The sequence below is a fragment of the Numida meleagris genome, chromosome 11, assembly GCF_002078875.1.
Source record: "Numida meleagris isolate 19003 breed g44 Domestic line chromosome 11, NumMel1.0, whole genome shotgun sequence".
Classification (NCBI taxonomy): Eukaryota; Metazoa; Chordata; class Aves; order Galliformes; family Numididae; genus Numida; species Numida meleagris.
The window spans coordinates 6,437,897-6,458,217 of record NC_034419.1 but is presented as its reverse complement, the minus strand read 5'-3'; the positions used below and the strand labels follow the sequence as shown (position 1 = coordinate 6,458,217).

The following is a 20,321-nucleotide window of genomic DNA, read 5'->3' as shown; positions in this document are numbered from 1 at the left end:
TTAGCTCTGCTAGATTGCTGTGCTATGGGTAGTGCAGCAATGTTGCTGGGACCATCCTGAGGCTCTTGATTTACTACTGGTTTTGTGTTCTTTAATGGAAATGTCAGGTTTGTGGTATTGGCTGTGCAAAGATGGGCTCATATTTTAGTATTATAATTTACCTGTTTAACTTCAAAATCACTGATTTAAAAGTGTAAGTGTCTTATAGCAGTGCTGTGGTTTTCCAAGTGTGAAACCAGGAAGACAGGGCCCTTGCTTCTGTCAGTCTCAGTGCTGCTGCCATGCCATATACTGCCTCTAACCTGAGGGAAGTCTGCTGATTTATTTGCAAGGAGTGGTGTTAAGCGTGCAGGTTATCAGAGCTGAGTTATGTGTATGTATGCCCACCGCCAGCTTCTTCTCACCCACTGGGCTGCAGTAAGGAAGCATGCTTCCACTGAGCCTGTTCTCCTGTGGCTTGACAGATTGCACTGTAGGATGACCAGCTTTTCATATTGGATCTTTTCCTTTTTTTGGAAACATGTTATAAAACAGTGCATAAATGGGTACCACATGTAGTGTTTACTGCACCAGATGCAATTTGCAGTGGCATCAACTCTTGTAAGCTAGCAAATAAGGAAAACATGCATGGCTTTTTGGGTTCTGCCACTCTTTGCTGATAACTTTCCTGTAAATATTTAAATGCTTGATATTGCAATGCTTCTTGCAGCTGCTAACAACAAAAACCACCCAAGCTTTTATTGTAACATGCAGTAGCTGTATGCGGGCCCTGCTGAGCACAGGGCAGTGACAGATCCTGCTCAGCAGACACAGTGTGGCTTGCAGGAAGATGTGGCAGAAACAGGATAAAGTGTTTGTCTGGATAAATTAGAATGAGTGGCCAAAACCTCCTGAATGATGGCTGAGGGAAGCAGCGACCAGGATTATATTACTAGTTCAGCTTGTTCTATGGACTATTCAGCTGTCAGCTAGTGACCTGTTTTAGAAGACAAATGCTTACAGGTCACTTCCAGTAAATAACTGTTGTCATCCCCTAAAGTAAATACAGCTATGCTGAAAACTTCAGCATTGTCAGGCCTTGATGCTGAGGGACTAATGAGAACAACCAGAGCAGCATGTGTAATTCTTATGCTGCTCAGTGGCTTATGAAACAAGTAAATAGATGGCCTGGCATGAACTGTTTCCTGAGAGAGCCGGTGAAGATTCATCTCGCTTTATTATTGATGACCTCTTTTTAAGTGAAATGTTTGCCTACAACCAAGAACTCTGGAGAAGCACAGTAAACCAAAGATCCATTCAAACTGACGTATTTGTTTGCTGCCCCCTAGGAAATACGTACTAGGATTTTAAATAAGTACCTGATCTTTAAAAAAAAAAAAAAAGTAATCATGTGATTTAATTATTTAGACTTGAAACCAACTTGCAGAAGCTTTTGTCTGATGAAAAATATATGACCTCTCTGAAGGCTTCAGAGACTTAAAACCCAGATTGCATGTCTGAAGAAATGTTGCAAATTTTCCTCAAGCACAACAAAGCACACAGTAATAAACCAGCATCCTTTTAATTTTTTTTTTTTTAAAAAAAGAAAGCAAACAAAACCCAAACGTCTGGTTGCAAGCTGAATACTGTCAATCAATGTCCAACAGAGATGGGGATGACCTTAGGATCAGGCTTTCATGAGTCAGAATTAGAAGAAGAGGTCAGGCCTTCTGAAGTTGCAGTTTGTCCCTGTTTTGCTGTTGCAGCTGCACCTCCAGCAGCTCGGGGCGACTGAAGGACTTCTTGTGCTAAGCCTGGTTTCAGCAGACTCCAAGTGAGCAAACATTTGCCCCCTTAATGTAGATCTGCTTGTTCAGCCCCTGGCACTCAGCATTGTGTTCAACATTAAGTATTTTTCTTTTCTTCCTGTATGCCAGAAAAAACGTCCTGGAAGGGTCCGCTGGAATCAGTAGTTGATATATCATCATGTGGTGAATGCTTCACAGCCTGGTGCTCTGCACACAGTTATTTTTTCTTTGCTACGGTGCAGGTGGCTGGAAGATGGGATAGGGAGCCTTGCTGGTTTCTGTTGGATGGCAGCTTAGCTGTAAGTTGCTGTAAGAACAGCTATTACACTTTTTCAGAGGGAATCTATTGTAATGGCTTGATTACTTGAATGACGTGGATTATTATGGTCCAATAATGAGGAAAATAAAGTGGTAAAGGACCTGAGAGAGAATGTACAAAGCACTGAAATAAATGAAGGAGATTTGAAATGAACTCTAAGTTTGGAGCTAGTGAAAGGCAGAGCTAAGGCGTCGCTAGGAAGGTGTGCTTTGTCTTCCTGATGCATCTGTACTGCAGCCCCACATGGCTGCTCTCGTGTGCTTTGGTGCTCATAAGAGAGGTTTGTGGCAACAAGTGGTGCAGGAATGGAAAGCTCCATTCAAAACCAGGCCATATCATCACCACACATAAACAGAATATGCATCAGTAGAGCCTTTGTCTGCATCTGCCTTTAGAGAGTAGTAAGGACAAATCAGAATATTAGAGCATTAACTAAGTGCCAGAAATCCATGTTGGGGCACTGCCTATAGTCATCTCTTCCCAGGATGGAAATATGTTTAAGGTTTCTTGCACTGCTGTTTGGCCAGTCAATTCACTGCAATACAGTAATGACACTGCTGCAACACAACTATGTATAAACAGTTCACTGGTTTGTATTACAAAAGAAAAACAAAACTGTCCTGAGTGCCTCATTCAGTACTCATTCTGAGCCATGCTTGAATTTGTACAATGCACAAGATTAAAACCACTGTTTGCCAAATACTGGTTAAATACATGTTAAGTTAGAAGCAACAAAAAAATCAAAAAGTATGCTGCCTATGTTATTACTAATTGACAAGTTTCTGATTTGTTTCCTATCAATAACTGCTATAGAGCATGTAAATGAAGATATATCAATGGACCTTGGAACATAACTAAAGAGAAATGAGATGAGATACATGGAAGACAAACTTCTCTTAATATGTGCAAGATAGCATTTAAAACTTAATTGTAGGGAAATGTATTAGTACAAATCCGCACCTACAAGCAAGTATCATCTAGGAAAGCAGGACTTTCTGACTGCGGATGTGATACTTTGGAAACTTAAAAATTGCCACATTTTTTTAAACATACACCATTAATAGCAATAGTGTATTTAGAAAAAGTGTCAGTCCCTGAGTCAGCAGGTAATAACCTGAAAGATATATATATATATATATGTATATATTTTAGCCACAAACTCTTAAAAGTAACATAGCTGCAGCAATTGCTATCTCAAAGAGGAAAATGCAAGTCATGAGCTTCCTACCAGAACTGCTGGCAGGCTCTCAGCACCAGATTAGCAGATGAAGTTTACCCTGTATCCTCTAGTTTTCCAGCTGGAAACAGAATACATAGCTATTTTGATGGAATTTCCAGAGATATGATTAATGCGTAGAACATGGAGTATAGCTGTAAGTAATGGAGCAGTGAGTTTATTTGTGTGTCTGTACACACGGAAGAGGGCATTAACTGTGGTCCAGAGATGAAGAAACAGAACACAGGACTATCTGTGAGGAAAAATGGGCCAGAAGATAGTCTACTGCTTCTAGCTGTAGCGTTGCTTTAGTTAGAGAATGGAACTGGGAGAGGGAAAGAACACAAGACACAGCTACCTTTGAAAAGTGCAAGGGAAAACCACTGTGCTATGGACAGCATACGTGCCGAGTGAGTGAAATGAAGGACAACGTGTGCATGCCAGAACTGGAGGCCTGCAGCTTCTTACCACTGTAGAAATGTCAAGTCACTGCAAAAGCAAAAGGCACGGAAATGGGAAGTCCTGAAATGTGTGAAGTCCCATCAGTTGATATTACCTGTTTATGCCACTTTTCTGAAAAACGATCTACAAATTGAAATGCCAATCCTCAGAAAAGCAATGTCCTTGGGTCAAAAGCAATCCTTCTTTAGATGCCAAAGAATGAAAGTATTAACACATCAGAAAACTCTAGGTACACAGATGTGTTGCTTGCTGGAAACATGAGAAAGCTGCTCTGTGTGTCTGGCTTCTTCCGTTTGTTTTTTTTTAATGTGTCCAAGTGTAGCTGGCCCAAGTGCAAATGGCATCTATGGAAGAAGGAATGCTTCAGATCTCTGAAACGAGAAACAAAGATACTGAGATGTTAGTGGTTCAGGAACTGCAGTAAATGACAAATTTACTTAAGAGGGAGGAATTAAGTTCTCTTCTCAAAAGCGTGTGTAGTAGAAATGAAGGCAGAAAATGACTGCTTATTTCTCTTAGGGCTTGGAGCTTACAGAAGCCCACTGTGAAAAACACGCTTATCTTTCAAGTCCCGTTCAGATGATCATTATGGACAGGTATTTTTAGCAGAAGCAATATGTACAAATGAGCAAACAACAGACGTAATGCTCCGAAGTAACTAAGAAATTCCAAATCTAAGAAATCTGGATTAAAAAATGTGAATTCTAGGCACCACATTTAGCTATTTTATTAGGAAATTTCACATGTAAAAAGCATGAAGGTGAGATCATGCAGCTACTGTTTTTATGGATGTAAAATGTGGTCTTGTCTCTACCCAAGATTACATAAAATATCCACTTCCCCTTTATCAAGGCATTGCAAATTTATTAAACCATTTAAAGCAGTAGATACAGATCACATTTCTCTACGTGAAGAAATGCTCTGGCTGTGCAAAGCAATACATAGCCAGCTGTATGAGCTATTACCAGCCTCTGGGCACAACTGTTTCATGCTGTCATGCTGGTCTCAGATGAGTTACATGGAAACTGACATCTCATTTAAGGTATAACTTCCTAACTAGTGATCCCATGGTCCTACTCATAATTAGATCAGAACATCCTTTGGATTGAGAGTTTATGGATTACAGAAGGAACCCACAGCTGTGTGTGAAGGAAGAAGTGAGAAGGAGACAAAGTCCATGGACAGCTGGCAAAATTTTCAGAGGGAAGCACTCTGCATGTTTATGCAGCTCATGCACAGTGATGTTTGGAATCCAGGCTAATGCATAATTAATATGCATTAATGCCTCCCCAAGCTGGTTTGGCCTGTAGTGTGCAAAGCCCTCCTTCAGTCTGTAACAGCTGCAGGGTTCCTTAAAGCCCTTTGGTACTGAGTTCTGTGCTTTCTCTTGTGAAGACAGCTAAAACTCCACTCATCTTTCACCCTGTTTTTCCTGGGTTTGTCAGTGTAATTTTGTGGCTAGTGTATCAGAGCTGTTTTCATGTGTACTGCTGAGGCGGAGGTTCCACCTATCCCTTTGGTAATGTCTCTGAGAAACCACGCATTTACTGTTAAAATTAAATACCTCCTAATATTTGTAGAAAAGATGGCCAGGAGTTGCAATGAAACTATCTCATTTCACTGCCAGAACTGCGCGGGTCTTGGTGAAGGCAGACTGTTTCTCCTAGCTCCCCATCCTGCTTAGCATCCCAACATATTCTTGTCTGGTTTCCATTCTTGTTACAGATTTCTGCTGTCATTCCTCTTCAGAATAGTAGGTTTTAATGCCTTGTATTTTCCTTTTTGACCGACTGAGTTTATATGAAAAGCAAATTGCCCTTAAATCTCTAAAGTGTTAATACCAGCAGAATGTGTTTTGAAAGTCTCAGTGTAAGGCCTTGGGCTGCTTTTTCATGGCAGGTAGTTTCTTGAGAGGACTTTGTCTGGAAGTTCACTCAAACACATGAGGTTACAGGCATGGCCAGAGTACCAAGGCTTGCCAGGAAAATCAAGCAACTCCTTCAGGAGGTCCTCTGAAGGTGATTTGGAAATCTGTGATGTGAGATTTGGAAAATAGAGTCAGAGTAGTTCTGGCCCATGCTGATTTAGCAGTGCTATTTTAAAGGCAGATGTTGGACCACAGTGGCTCTTGGGCTACAAGCCTGCAATTTAGGTTTCCTTCTTCTGAAATTGTTCATCATAGCTATGACACTAGGAAGATGCTCAGTTGGATTCTCACAATTCCTGTATTTATCCTCATGTCCATGTATCAAATAGTGTTCATCTTTGGGCTGAATCTCCCGTAAACAGAAAACTCTGCAACTTGGGAGGAAAGAGAAATTACATTATCTGCATAGGAACTGAAGGGCTCCAGTGAGGTCTGCTATTTTACGTTGGATTTATCAGCCCTATCAGTTCCCTGGCTGAAGATCAAGAATTCAATACTCAGTACAGACTGGATGCCATATATTGCAGAATTTTCCTTACAAAAAAAAAAAAGACATTTAGAGGAAGCAATATATTATTATTTTCCTAATTGGCTTAGTCAGCAATGAGGAAAAGCAGTGGTTAAGTCAGAAGGAAGCCCTTGTCACTTCCCATCTGTGACATACACATGGGGTCCCTGGCGAAGCTAGGCGCTGCCATCAACTTTTGAACTCTGTGTTTTCAAATGCAGGGAAGTCCTACTGTTATTACAGCGTAGCTTCTGCAGCGGTCTGAAGACAACTCATTTATCTGTGAGATTGAAACGATCCAGGGAAGCTCACTGCTGTTTTTCAAGTTATGCCACAGTGGGCAGTGCATTCTTGTGTGCTACATCCCGCTGTCTTATGGTGCAGAGCCCATACTCACCTTGCACTCACTGCCTTTACTCTGACTTCACACCTGGCTTCTGCACTCCAAAGGCCGTGATGAAAATATTCACAACAACTATAATGAATACTAGTCCAGTTGCAAGGTTGTTGAGGAAATCCAGCTTACCATGTTTTGCAGGGTTGTTAAGGTCATATTTTACTTCAAAGAGAAAGGAGAAAAGGGAGATTTAAGTATATGAATATTTCAAAATCCAGAATAAAAGTCTTCATTATTCATGTAGTTAAAGAATTTCTTACAGAGAGCTATTTGCAGCAGTCATACTTAAAAGGGAAGGACGATTTTGCACTGTCAGTAAAAGCGCTAAGGAGAAGATCTTTAATCACAAGGCGCCTAATAGCCTCCAGTAATTAGCATCTAATCTCTGTGGATGCACAAAGGGATACACAACATTACTAGGAACATTCTGAGTTCTTGATCCCTTAAAGTCTGCAACAAAACTAGATTTCAAGCCTTTAAAAATAATTTCAGTTATGAAGCTTGAAGCCCTGACAGGATGGAATGAAGGTACATTTCCTACAGTTAAATGCTCCAGGCTCTTCCTAGGCAGCCCTCTCTCCTTACAAGTGCTGAATGTCTTTGTACTGGTGCCCTTCCCGAGCTGTACATCTTTTCCCCTCTCCACTTTCTGCACTGACTCTTTTCAGAAAGCAATATCTGTTAAACAGGCAGGTTTCAGAGCAGTGTAGCTGCATTTCTTGTCACAGACAGCACCAGCTGTGTAAATGTTTTTCTCTGCTTCTTGCAGTTCTTTGGTTAAACTGCTAATAGAAGTTAGGGAGGACCGCACCAGGGAGATACTATTAATTTAGCTTAAGCTTTGATTCTAGGCCATGTGAAAACACAGAGATAAGCTACAATGAACTGATAGCAGACTTGATGGACTAAAACGTGCTTGTCTAAGGCAAAGAAGAATGGGGGGGCTTGGCTGCCTTCATGTGGAAAGCCAAGATTTTTCTCTGCCTCAGTTCTCCTGCAGGGAGAAGTTTATACCTGACAGGTTCTTTCAGCAACATAAACAAAACTTTGACTTTTTTGTTCCTGATAGGTGCATACATATGCTTGCAGCTCTGTGAAGTAAATCTTATTTTTAATATAATGTCCCTGTCAACACTGCAGAACTTAACCACAGAACCAGGGCTTGCTTGCTTTGTGAATCAGTTAAGTAAAGTGGTGGCAAACACGTACAGGATGCTGAAGCGTTAAAAGCCAGATTCCCTTGGTGTCTCTAATTAGGAAGCCTAATGCTGTTTTGGTCTGAAGGAATTCTGGGCACCTGTTCAAGTCCTGTTTGCTGATGCAGTACAGTTGGGCAGGGTGGTCAGAGCATGGACAAACAGTGTGGGGGAACTACTTGAATGGCTTAAGGTACTGTACACCTGTGTTGACATGAAAATAACTTAAGCTCAGCAGTATTTAAACCTGAAAATGAGTTTCTATGTGTTAGTAAGGCATCTGGAGCTATGTGGAGATTTGCATCCTAATAGTACCACTAAAGAATCGGGTACTTTCATGTGAATGAAGCAGAATAAATGAAATGGAACATTAATCCTTAAGTATGTAGGAAAGACATTTCAGACAGCTGGCTGGCTCTAAAACTAATAAAAAGGCACTAATGGCCTAACATGTTTTGTGAGTTAAAAGAAATCATGCTTGAAGGAGAACTGCCACTTCCAGACCTGTCCCTTTGTCCAAATAACGACTACAGAAAGCACAGATTAGTAGTTGAGGTGGGGCTCTAAATTTGAAGGAGGACTGCAGTAATCCTATCTCTGTTACTACAGTACTTCAAATGATGCCGTTTGCAAAAATGATCAGCTATTCTCTAGGTTTAACAGTGGGATTAGAATACTACCATTTCACGCCAACTATACTATTTCAACACATTCTTAACTTTTATTTTAAAGTGCTAGGACTACCAAATCACTTTCCAGGGACAAGTTCGAACACTCCTCAAAATAACAATTTTTGGAAAATCTGTGCAGTTTTCTTTTAAGCTCTCTCTTCTGAGCACATGATTGTAGCGGGATATAGAGATTCTCTGGGGGAGTTACAGTCTTGGTGCTGCTTCAATCTGAGAGGGAATTTCCAAAGCTTCCTTTTTCACAGAAAAGACTGTGCGCGCCTCTTTATTTCAGGCTCGCAAGTGTCTTGGTGTGCCTTTCTGGAAGAGCTGTCTTGAATCAGAAAGCAAAATGGGAGGAAGCCTCCATAAAAGCTATGAGAGAACCACCATGGGCTGAATCGGGAGGCTCTAAAAGGAAAAGGCCCTCGTGGTGTTATATAAAATATTTGCCTGCCTTCTTTGTCAAGGCTCAAAGGTAGGGCTTTACTAAGTACCACAAAAGCTATTTTGAAGGAGGAAAAGCTTTTAAACCCTAGTAAAGAACAGTGAGGACTTGTAGCTCCTGGGATAAAACTGTCTCAAGGTAAGAAACCAGGTGATGGTTTGGACTTCTGCTGGACTGGTGTGCCCTTCTAAGAGGGCTGAAAACAACAGCAAACTGTTCTGTAGGCCAGAACTACCAAACATACATTGTGGAAAGCAAGCTATTGCTGCGATGCCTATTTCTTTGTACCTTCATGTCCACTTCCTATCTTCAGTAACTTTTGAGCTCAGCAAAACTGCATGTTCCACAAAAGTTACCCCAATAGCATGGGGGGCTTTGGTGTCCTCAGTGCCCCAGACATACAGCCACTGCTGAGTGCAGAGCCCAGGTGCAGTACAGCTTTGGAGTTGGGGTTATTCTGAACTTGATTTTGCTCATTTTGTCGAAGCAATTACTGTGGTATTGCCTGGCAGAAATGATAAATGGGTCCTTAAGCAGGCTTTTAGGCTCTAAACAACTAGCACAACCACCAAGGAGATGCCTTCAACCAAGATACAGATAAATGGTTTTTTTTTTCTCATTTTTCCATGACTCTCACCACACTCCCCAGTATCATGAGCTTGATTTTTCCAGTCCTTTTCTGGAATCTCCTCTGTGCCAGGACCTGGATTTTGCCCTTGTGCCAACTCTACCAAGTGCAGAGACAGATGTTCTCGGTCTCTTTCGTAAGAGTAAAATAGCTATGTCAGCTGCACATCAATATTACAAGCCAGATGTATCCTCATTTCCTGAGAACTTCCTCCTTGAACACAAAGCTAGCTGTTCAGTTGTGAAACTGGAACTCTGATGGAGCATCAGAATGCCCAAGGTGGTCTCTATAACTTAGTAAATGCTGCATGTGAATGCTGGCTATCACTTTGTAGTATCCGTAGGCTAAGGAAGCTTCTCGGACTGTATTTTGATATTATACATCATGATTTTGACTAATGTCATGGTATGCTCTTAGGGTAAAATCTTGCTCCTACCTAAGAAAAGAAAACCTATCTTTCTTTTTAGCTCTAATTTCAGTTTAACATGGGTTTGAAAAATCAGGAATAAGTACATTTCTATGATTCCTTCCCTAGAGATTTAAGATGCTTTGAATATTTTCCTAAATTTAAAACCAATATTTTTTTTAACGTGTTATCACGTTAAAACGTGATTATCACGTAATAACACGTATTAAAAACGTGTTATCATCTGATTGCAGAAATGCAAACAAGCCAAAGATAAAACACCAGTGTGAAGATGGACAATCCCATCTTCATTTCTGTTCTAGCGTTCTATATTCATAATATATTCTTATAATATCACTTATGATATGACTGATATGGTGGAATATGTCTTGGTCATAAGATTAAGTAACAAGTCTTGCCAAAAACAGTATTATGAAACTGGGCAGACTGCATGATCATATCTGACCTACTAATGCTTTTTTTGTGGTATTTCATCAGGTTCCTTCCTCCTTCAGACTTTCTGAAAAGAGGAATACTCATGCTCTTGGCAAATGAATATGAGGATGTTAATCGAAACTGAAGATTCCACATAAAGCTGCCCTTATTGCAACAAAAGGAATATTTCTATGGTGTTAAAGAAAAATTTAATCAATTTTGATGTCAAGGCTTTCAAACACAACAACTTTTAAAAATAAATGGAGAATCTATACACTCAGGTTGCATCCTATAGGAAAAATACACGTCAGTTGTTCTTGCTATTGCTACGTACCAAGGAATATCAGGAGTACTCCCACCAGAACTTGCAACGTGAGCGACAGGCTGATAAGAACAATAAGTGGAATATAGAATGAAAAAGAAGGTCCTTGCTCAATCACAGCTTTCAGCTGCGATGCATTGGCCATCAGCAGTGCAATGTCCAGCATGCTCTCTGCAGCACTCTTCTTGTTTGCGTAGTGGTTGATATTCATGGGTCCATTTCTTTGAAACCACTGTGATGGTCTGTACTAAAATTGGGAGAAGAAAAAAGGTTATTCATATCTATTTTAATTAGTGTAGAGAGTCAGAGATGACTTATCCCATCAAGTGATTTCTGTAGGGATACTGATAAAGTAACAGTAGTACTAAGATTCTACCTGCCTCTCCTTCGCTGTTACCACTGTCCTCCATCTGATGATAGAACTGTAGTGACTGTACTAGACTTGGGCAGATAAACTTTGTCCATCTTGAAGGATCATTCTAATCATTGTTTCAACCCTGAGAAAAGTAAGGACTGGAAAAGCTGCAATGCTTGCACTGAGAAAAGTTGGGAGGAAAAAAACCCAACAAACTGCCACAAGTATCTTACTCCCAGAAGCATACTGAAAACCACAAATATTTATTAAATTCACACGTCTACCTAGTTATTCCATTAGTCACTAGTCACATTTTGAGGATTTACGTTGGAGTTGGCCGCTGTATGAGCTTTGCTTGACCTCTTTTCCTGCTGCTTCTCACTCTGCCATGCTACTGTCCAGGTCCTTACACAGACAACTGCTTTTCTGTTGAAATATCGTATGATTTGTGGTTAGCAAGCACTGCCCAATTACAAGGGCAGCTTTTTTCCATTTTCCCATCAGCAGAGGTCTTTGAATTCCCTCGCAAACAAATAGGAAAAGATCAACCTACTGCAGGGCGAAACCAGAGGTGGTTAATCCGGAGGGATGGATGAAATGACCATTTCCTGATGACGGTTCAGGTGACATAACTGGGCATGGAAGCCTAACCCTTAGATGAAGGAAGGCGAGGTACTACTCTTCTGCAGATTCCAGACAGGTTAGGATTTCACTCTCATGGATCTTACTTGTAGACTTCATAAAAATAATATTCAAATATCAGTTTATCCTGGCTGACTGCTTCAGACCTGCTTCTGAGGGATGTTTTTACTGCACCAGTATGCTTGTGCTTGCCAGAAAGTACTGTGAGGAAAATTTCTTTTTAAAGAGAAATGCAGAAAACGCCCTCTGATCGCTTTCGTTAGTGGCTCTAATAACCATCAAATTTCCAACTCCAGAGCCAGATTTGCCACTGACCAGACTTAAAAGCATTTTATAAATAGGATAGATATTGATACATAGAGCAAACACATTCCCAGTTTTTCCAGGGCATTCAAATGCCCGACTTGACCTATTTTCACCAGACACACTGTAACCAACCACAGTCTAAATATTTTACTGAGAGAAAAATGTCACAGGGCAGCAGCAGACTTCTTTCTGCAGGGGGAATTAAACCATGTAACCGTAGCTTCATGCAGATGGCTTGTTTACTCTTCCGCTGCTCAGGGAAGTGAATGGCTCTGAAAATGATACCAGCTTCAGTGGGAAAGATCTAGATACTTGTTTGCTTTTGTCTGTGTTCCTCAGCCTAAAAATGAAATTTGCGTGACTCAGGGGTCTGTCCCCCAGTTCATCACCTTTCCTCTCCACAGGCAGTCTCCTCTTTCCACTCCCGGCCCCGCTAAGCTGCTCTAGCATTGGGATGTTTAGTTAGTGTTTGCTCCTAGTAAATCCCTGCCATAAGCTCTACAACAGGTCTGCATGCTCACTTCCTTACCTAGGGAGCAGCATGAAAGATACGCTGGCAGTGCTCACTACAAAAATCCAGACTAAGATTTTTCACTATCAGTTGCACAGTAAAAAGATAAGCACACTTTATTCTTGCCTTGCATAATGCGTAAGACAGGGTGGGGAATTACACGTGGAACAACAAAACTTGACTTCTGGGCATGAGTTTAAAAGAAACTCTTCTCAGTAAACGTCAGCAGTAATATGATCTATTTTGTAGTGACTTCCTAATAGAGAAAAGTATATTTTCTGATGTCTAGTAGCTAACTATTTCCTGACAAAACAAAAAAACCAAAAAACTCTAAATTATTCCTTGTGTTTATGAGGCTTCAATATGTAACACAGGCAAAGATTGCTTGGGTAGCTATGCTCCAGTCTTAATCCTGATGGCAGGGGACTGCAGCAGGAGCACGATGACAGCTTTCACTTAATGTAAGAATATGATCGTAAATCTGAAATGACTGCTTTTTAAAAAAAATTACATTGAAGAATAAACAATCTGGACTACATCTTCCTTATAGTTGTGTCTATGAGACACAGGGCTCTTCCTATGCAATCAGCAGAATGCAATCTCTTTCTTTTCTGGGGCAAATACATGGCCGCACAGTCAGGACCTTGCTGTCTGCTAATCCCCGGTTTCTGCATGGCCAACCAGCACACAGCAGTCAATGGCGTTTGAACTGCCATGGAAGCAAAAGCTGGGTCACTTCTGAACTCTGGTAAGCAGAGAAGACTTCAGCAAAAAAGTCTATCATCCCAAAAGCTTCTAGCATCCCAAGTCAGCTATTTAGTAGGTGTGAGTCTAACAGAAGGCATTTTACTCTGCAAGGAGGCTTCCAGCCAGCACTGCTGCCAGCTGACCAGATACAGCGGGAGCTGGGCACAGGGAGGGGGCAGAGGCCCCAGGTCTGTGGCACAGAGCGTGTCCTCAGCCGTGCCTCTGGCCAGGAAGAGGGGTGTGCAATCACGGAAGCCCCAGAAATGATCGTTTCTCTTTTCTTAAGAAATGGAGCCTCCTGTCTGGTCATGGAAAACCATAAAACCAAAAGAATGCAAATTAGCATGGACTTGGGGACGAACTCGAGCTGCCCAAAGGATCAAAACAAATGCAGACAGTATACTGGCAGCAGCTTTTAACAATGGACAACGTGTTGCACAGCAATATATAGACAGGCAATGAAAGGAGAGCTGCTGCCTTAACCCCGGGTTAATGACAGTCCTGCATGACAGAAACTACACGGGGATGCTGTTATGTGGCTTTGTGGTTTCAGGGAGATGCCAAATGGCGGTACTGAGCAGCAGTTACTGTCACCTGCTGGGATGCAGGGAGAGTGAAACCACTGGAGACTCCCTTGAGGCATGCAGGTGCCACTTGGCAGAACAGCACGTGTGCCGTGCAAGGGGAGTCCTGTGACCCGTTTCAGTTGCAGTGTAATCACAGCAACTGCCTGGTACAAACAAGCTGATCCCTATGCATTGTGTTGGCAAATGAGTCCAGGGAAAGCCAGCATGTGTTCACAGGTGCATGCACAAGAGCTGCGTGCAGTGCCCATAGGGCTGTCAGCTCCTGAATTGCCTGGAGCATTGCTGGGGTGAAGCCAGGATGCTGCACTAGAAGCTGGTGCTTTCCGCTTCTGCAAAAGCAAACCTCGTGTTTATTTCTTCACACTGGGACTGATTTTTAATGGATACGTCATCTTATTGACAACTGCGTGGGTACAGGCTGTGCCTCTGCTTTGCTTTACTAATTGTCTTAATGGTACACCCAGAATAACTGAGTCCCCCTGAAATACAGAAAGGATCTATTCATTACATTTATTTAAAAACAAGCAAACATAGCACTGAGGTAGACTTCCTTAGATGCTGAGTTTGAATCAGTTCTAAGGCACACCTGATGACTTAAGAGGAAGGAAACAGTGCAGAAAATGGAAACCCTTGAGAATAAATCGTAAAGTGTTTTTGTTAAATACAGTGACCTGTTATAGTAAGGATTCTTGCTTCTATTACAGCAGTAAATTGCTTCTTGTGACAAAGTTTATATGGCTGCTTGCTGAACAGGGTATTTATCAAACACCAGTGACCACTGAAGTAGTCCAATTATTGTGCTGGAAGTCTGACACACAGGAGGTGCAGGAGCAATTTGTTGTCTTGTCCAGCTTGAACTCCGAGTTGCCCAGAGTGGTCCCAGTCAGTTTGCCAGAAGAAGGCAGGCCAAGCTTTTTACAAGCCAGTCATCTGGGACTTATGGAGGAACAGAACAGTAGTGAAAACTAAGACTATTTTAAAGCTTAGTTATGTTTGTTTCTGTCACTGTCCTATGAATGCAGGAGGAAAGAAATCATGAGTGCAAATCTTGAGAATTCATTCCTCTTCTTTTGGGATACACCGAAGTACTTCACTGAGGTTCTTTTTTCCATCATGTGTATGCTTTCCTAAATTAATTATGTTAAGAAAGTCTTACAAATGAACATATGTGAGACGAATATTGCCTGAATTGATAGGACCTTGAAATTTCCAAGCCAAGAGCTAGACCTGCTATGAACACTGAAGTTTGTGAGACTGTTCTTGTGAATGAAATTAACAAGTATGTGCAGTAGCACAGGACTGGTTACCATTTTTGCTTATTAAATAACCTAGAAAACCAACATTGCAGTTAGCCAGGCAAACATTCCATTTCCTACACGCATATCTAGAACCAAAAACTGCATTGTGAATGTCAGAGCTATGGCCTTGATTTGCAATTGTCGTGGCAGCTGCCTTGCAGCAGCTGGGACTGCAGGACCCAGAGCTCTGTGTGATTTGCGTGTCAGGCCCAGTGTCTTATCTGGGTTCTTAAAACATACAAATACTCATTTTAGTATGAGTACAGGCATTCATGGCATTCTAATTTTAAATCGTTTTGCAGTAGAATGCATTTATTAAACACAGGAAACCCATGGTCTTGTTCAGGATGATTGGGCGAATAGCACTGATTACTGCTGATATATTCAGGACAAGGTTTCTAAGACCTGTGCTTCTGACTGATGACATTTGTCTTTGCCTGTGAGTACTTTTACTCTGAAATGGTCTTCAAAATCCTTGCCTTGCTATAATTCTGTATGCAGTTTTCTTCCTACTTTAGGTTAGTGACTACTGCAATTGTAGGGCAGCTTTTACGCACTTAGAAGCCAAACAGCCTTACTTCAAAATGAGATGGGATGAACTTTTGGTCTGGTTGTTGGCCACTAGAACCTCTGGGTTTGTAACATCACAGGGTAAGCTTCCTGAAATCCTTGTGTTTAGGGACAGACCCAATTTTCAAATGATGGAAAGCTGCTAAGTAATAACAAGGCTGTGCAAATATAAGGCTGAGTTATGCTGATCTCACACTGAATGGGTCTTTACTGTGTTTTGAAATAGTCTTTCTAGTTATAAATAAGCTGAAAACATACAGCACAAAATTCCAGTTATATCAAAGAAGGGCCAGACATAAAACAAATTACACAGAACTAAAGCAAAACACAATTTCAGAACTTTAAGTTTATTCTTCCTAAGACTAACCTTGCCATTGTAGAATTGAACTAGTGGCTTTATACAGTTATTTAATAATGCAGACAGATGTAGAATTTCTGTCAAAATGTCTATCACCTACGTAATAGAAACACAGTGGGTCAATATGTGGCCACTGAGATCAGGCTTCCCCTCTGTTTCAAATAGTTTTCTGATATAGAATAAATAGGGACAAATATTCTACAAAAAAAAGTTCTCCCAAGGAAAGTATTTTTAGCTGTGCCAGTCTTACAATGGAATATTAGATCATGTGTACACCTCTTCAGGAAGATGTGATTTCTTCTCCCCCAGTAAAACACTAGACCACTTGTTCAACTTAGCACTGACTCATTATAAAAATCCCTAAATCTGGCACTGAATCATCAGTGACGTTTCCTGTAGGAATGTCATTTGGGGGAGACCTGTCTGTTCAAGTACTAACCTCACACAGCACTACCTAGCTTGGGAGACTGCTGCAGTCACGTCTGGAAGCAGTGTGGTTGCAGATAATTTAGAAAACATACATTAAAAACCAAAACAAACAAAGCGACACGTCAGCCTGTGTTCAATTTTCTAGCGTCTTTAAAAGCCTTTACAATGAAGAGCCACAGTGTATGTGGAAAACAAAATGAAAATACAACTATGTTTAAAAAAAAAAAAACAACACCAACTAACAAGTGGCAGATGTGTTAATTCCTGAGTTTTAAAAACGTTGCATGAATTGAAGGGAAAAGTACAGTCATGTTAGCTCAGGGCAGAGCACTGTTTTCCTAAAGCTGTGCTGGTTCCAGGACCAAGTCAGAATATTTTTACTGGTTAGATGACATAAGTAATGAGCACACCTGATGACTTTGTGAAGTTAAGTTATAAATGAAACTTGTCTGCAGAGCGATCTGAACAGAAGCTGCTCCTCACCACTGGGCTGTGAGCTGCCCGTCTTGTGTTGCCAAGGCACTGCTTGTTTGTCCTAGCTACTTACTTGCAAAGCTAGCACCAGTATGGGAGTTTAAATTGGAAATACATCACAGTGCTTTGGAACACGCCATTTCATTCCATATGCAGGATAATTATTATAAGTTCCTACAAATTTGAAATTTGTTGCTCGCGCTACAATGCCAAGAAACTGACAGGTCCCAAAGTTACTTACCAATTAATACACAAACCTGAATACATTTTTAGCAACAATGCGACTATTTCAGAAACCAAATATTCCACAGCTGTTCTTTTCTACCGCCCAATTTTTGTTCACTTTCTCAGAGATGTTTAACTATTACCACTAGCATTTCTTTGCCATCACGGAAACCCCAAACTGTGCTATGCTAACTAGTTAATGTGCTAACTGAGCATATAAACAGGAGGGGGAACGATTGTTCATGAGGGTGGATAGCAATAGGACAAGAGGGAATGGTTTTAAACTGAGACAGGAGATTTAGGTTAGATATTAGGAGGAAGTTTTTCACTCAGAGGGTGGTGACGCACTGGAACAGGTTGCCCAGGGAGGTTGTGGATGCCCCGTCCCTGGAGGCATTCAAGGCCAGGCTGGACGTGGCTCTGGGCAGCCTGGTCTAGTGGTTGGCGACCCTGCACTTAGCAAGGGGGTTGAAACTGGATGATCTTTGAGGTCCTTTTCAACCTAGGCCATTCTATTTTTTCTGTGATGATTTTCACAGCTCAGCAGCTCCTAGACTGTTTTGATATGGTGCACGGACAAAGGAAGCAAACACAGGAGCATGAAAAAAGAGTCTCAACTGGCATTGAACAGATCCTTTGCTCAAAAGGCAAGCACTGCTTCCAACAGTAATTATTGCCATTAGTGAGTGAGGTGTGCCAAGCCAGCACTAGAAGGGGCATTTCTTCCTCCTAAAAGCGTGACAGTTGGTGAAAAAAGTTATCCAAGTTAATGGCCAAGTTAAAAATAAATCTAAAATGAATGCAACCACTCATTCAGAATTGCAGTGGGCTCAGCTCAATAAGGTAAAATTAATGTGCTTCTAGCCTGCTTTGAAGGTAACTAAGCCATTTTTTGCTTTGAAGGTACCTGCATTTTGTGTCAGCTAGCACATGAGGAATTCACTAAGAGAATGATGTGCATGAGAATGTGTTCCGAAGGCAGGGCAGATGCTAAGAGGAGCAGTAAGCACCTCAGGGCTGCCACAGACATCAGCAGGCACATAAGCACTTCCAGCTCTAGTCACTGCAGGTTGAGGCCCTGTGGTTGGTTTGTGCGAATTCTGGACTTGATCATATTCTTAAGGTATCTACTTCTCAAAACTTGTTTTTCAAGAAATCTGTCCTCTGTTTTGTCTTGTGTGTACAATTTTTAATATATATTTTAGAAAATGAAATCATGTTTGGGAAGTTCTCTGAAGTGTTAAATAGAGTATATGCATAATACAATATGAAGTCTCTCTGCTTATTCTTTTCCTTGCACAGCTTTTATGGGAAAACTATAATGAAATGATAATTGCATGCAACTGGAAATGAAGCAAAACAGGAAAGTCATAAAAAAATTCTCAGAACAGAACAAGACCAAAAAAAAAAAAAAAAGCCCCATTACAAGTACTTGTGATGCAATCACAAGTCTGGATGTTAAAAAACAAATGCAAATTCTGAGAATTCAGTGGCTTAAAGGCCAGCAGTTTGATCTGCACATCCCAGCCTTGTTTCTCTTTAGATACTTTCCAGGATTTATTAAAACCAGATTTTTTTTTTTTATTTTTTTCTGGTCTGTTGTCCATGTCTGTAGGGGCTCCAGGAAGGGAAGGCATAGTCACGCAACCACCTGTGACCACACAGCTTCACCAGTGATGTGGGTTGTGGTTTGGTGCAGTCGTTCCTGTGTGGCAGCTCTCGGTGAGAATGAGAGGCTTTTCAGAGTTTGGTCTCTTTCAAAAGAACATGAAAGATGCTCTTTTGGCCACTTGGCTTTTTAGAAAAGCAGCATGCTTGGAAAACATCCTTTATATGTAAACATAATATGGCATGAAATGCTTTCCAGTGCACATCTCTAGGCATGTTTTGATTACATGGAGCAGTGAAAAGCTGTGCTTTCTCTTGTTTGTATGTGGATTACTGCATAGGAACAGGCATGTGCAGTCCCTGCCTTTGGAGCAGCTCAGCTCCTGTGGGAAAACCCTCCCAGGAAGAAATCATAAGAACACAGAATGGCTTGGGTTGGAAGGGACCTTAAAGATCATCCAGCCCCACCCCCGCCGTGGGCTGGGTGCACCCAGCAGCTCAGGCTGCCCAGGGCTCCTCCTGCCTGGCCTTGGGCATCTCCAGGGATGGGGCACCCGCAGCTCTGGGCAGCTCGTGTCAGTGTCCCAGCAACCTCTAAGTAGGAAATTTCCCCCTAACGTCTAACCTAGAGTTCCCCTCTTTCAGTTTAAAGCCATTCCCTCTTGCCCTATCAAAAATCCTATCACAAATCTGTCTCTGTACTGAGATTTTGAGTGAGGAGGACATCTGATAAGCTCGGCGCTGGCTCACGTAGGAGCTCTGCAGCCACCATGCCAGGCCTGAAAAGGATTTTCCAGTCTTTCCCTGGCTTGTCTTTGATCTAAGGCAAAATGGGAGGCGTGCGGCAGCACCCCGCGAAAAGGGGAGCGCCGGATTGAAGCAACAGCCTCCAGGATCGCCGGCAGCACCCGCGTTCCGCGGTGACAGCCCCAGGGCAGCTGCTGCCGTGCCGAGCCCCGCGGCAGCCCTCCCCTCCCTCCCGCTGCCCCCAGCCCAGCTCCGGGCCCTACCCGCTCGACGACCGCCGGCTCCGCTCCCTCCGCCCGCCCGTTCAGCTCGTGGGTCTCGCCGCTGGAGTCCATCTCGGCTCCCCGACTGTGCAGGAGAGGCCGTGGCGGCTGCTGCCCGCAGCCCCTGGGAACCCCTTTCGTATCGGCTCCCTCCTCTGGCCGCGCTTAAGAGAGAAAGTTTCTGCCAGCGGAAAGGAAGGAGGGCCCGCACCGCGCACACACCGCCCCGGGGCTGGGCTGGGCCCGGCCTGGACGGCCTCGGTGTGCGGTGCTGCGGGAGCGGTGCGCAGTTAGTGCTAGCGGGAACCAGGCAGTGCCGGCCCGCCAGAGCTGTGGGGCTGGGAGAGGATCCTTCTGCTGAGGTGGGAGGTTCTCCAATACGCAGCAGGGCTGGCAGTGGGCTGCTGAAAATGTTCTCCTGTAGTCACTGTTCAGCGTGTGGCATACAATGTACCCTCAGGTTAACACCTTCAGGGTCGTCG

The 20,321-nt window shown here is 42.4% G+C and overlaps 2 protein-coding genes across 10 annotated transcripts in view; one reads left to right on the top strand and one right to left on the bottom strand.

Annotated features, from left to right (window-relative positions):
• Positions 1–20,321, top strand: part of CARD19 (caspase recruitment domain family member 19) — a 73,049-nt gene that overhangs the window by 23,260 nt on the left and 29,468 nt on the right. The gene's annotated exons all lie outside the window — the stretch shown is intronic.
• Positions 1,543–20,173, bottom strand: NINJ1 (ninjurin 1). The gene is made up of 4 exons (XM_021409980.1): positions 19,840–20,173; positions 10,732–10,966; positions 6,617–6,778; positions 1,543–4,155 (listed from the first exon to the last, which is right to left on the bottom strand). Exons 1-3 carry the CDS (start codon positions 19,909–19,911, stop codon positions 6,633–6,635), a joined length of 453 nt encoding a protein of 150 aa, XP_021265655.1. The 5' UTR covers positions 19,912–20,173; the 3' UTR covers positions 1,543–4,155; positions 6,617–6,632.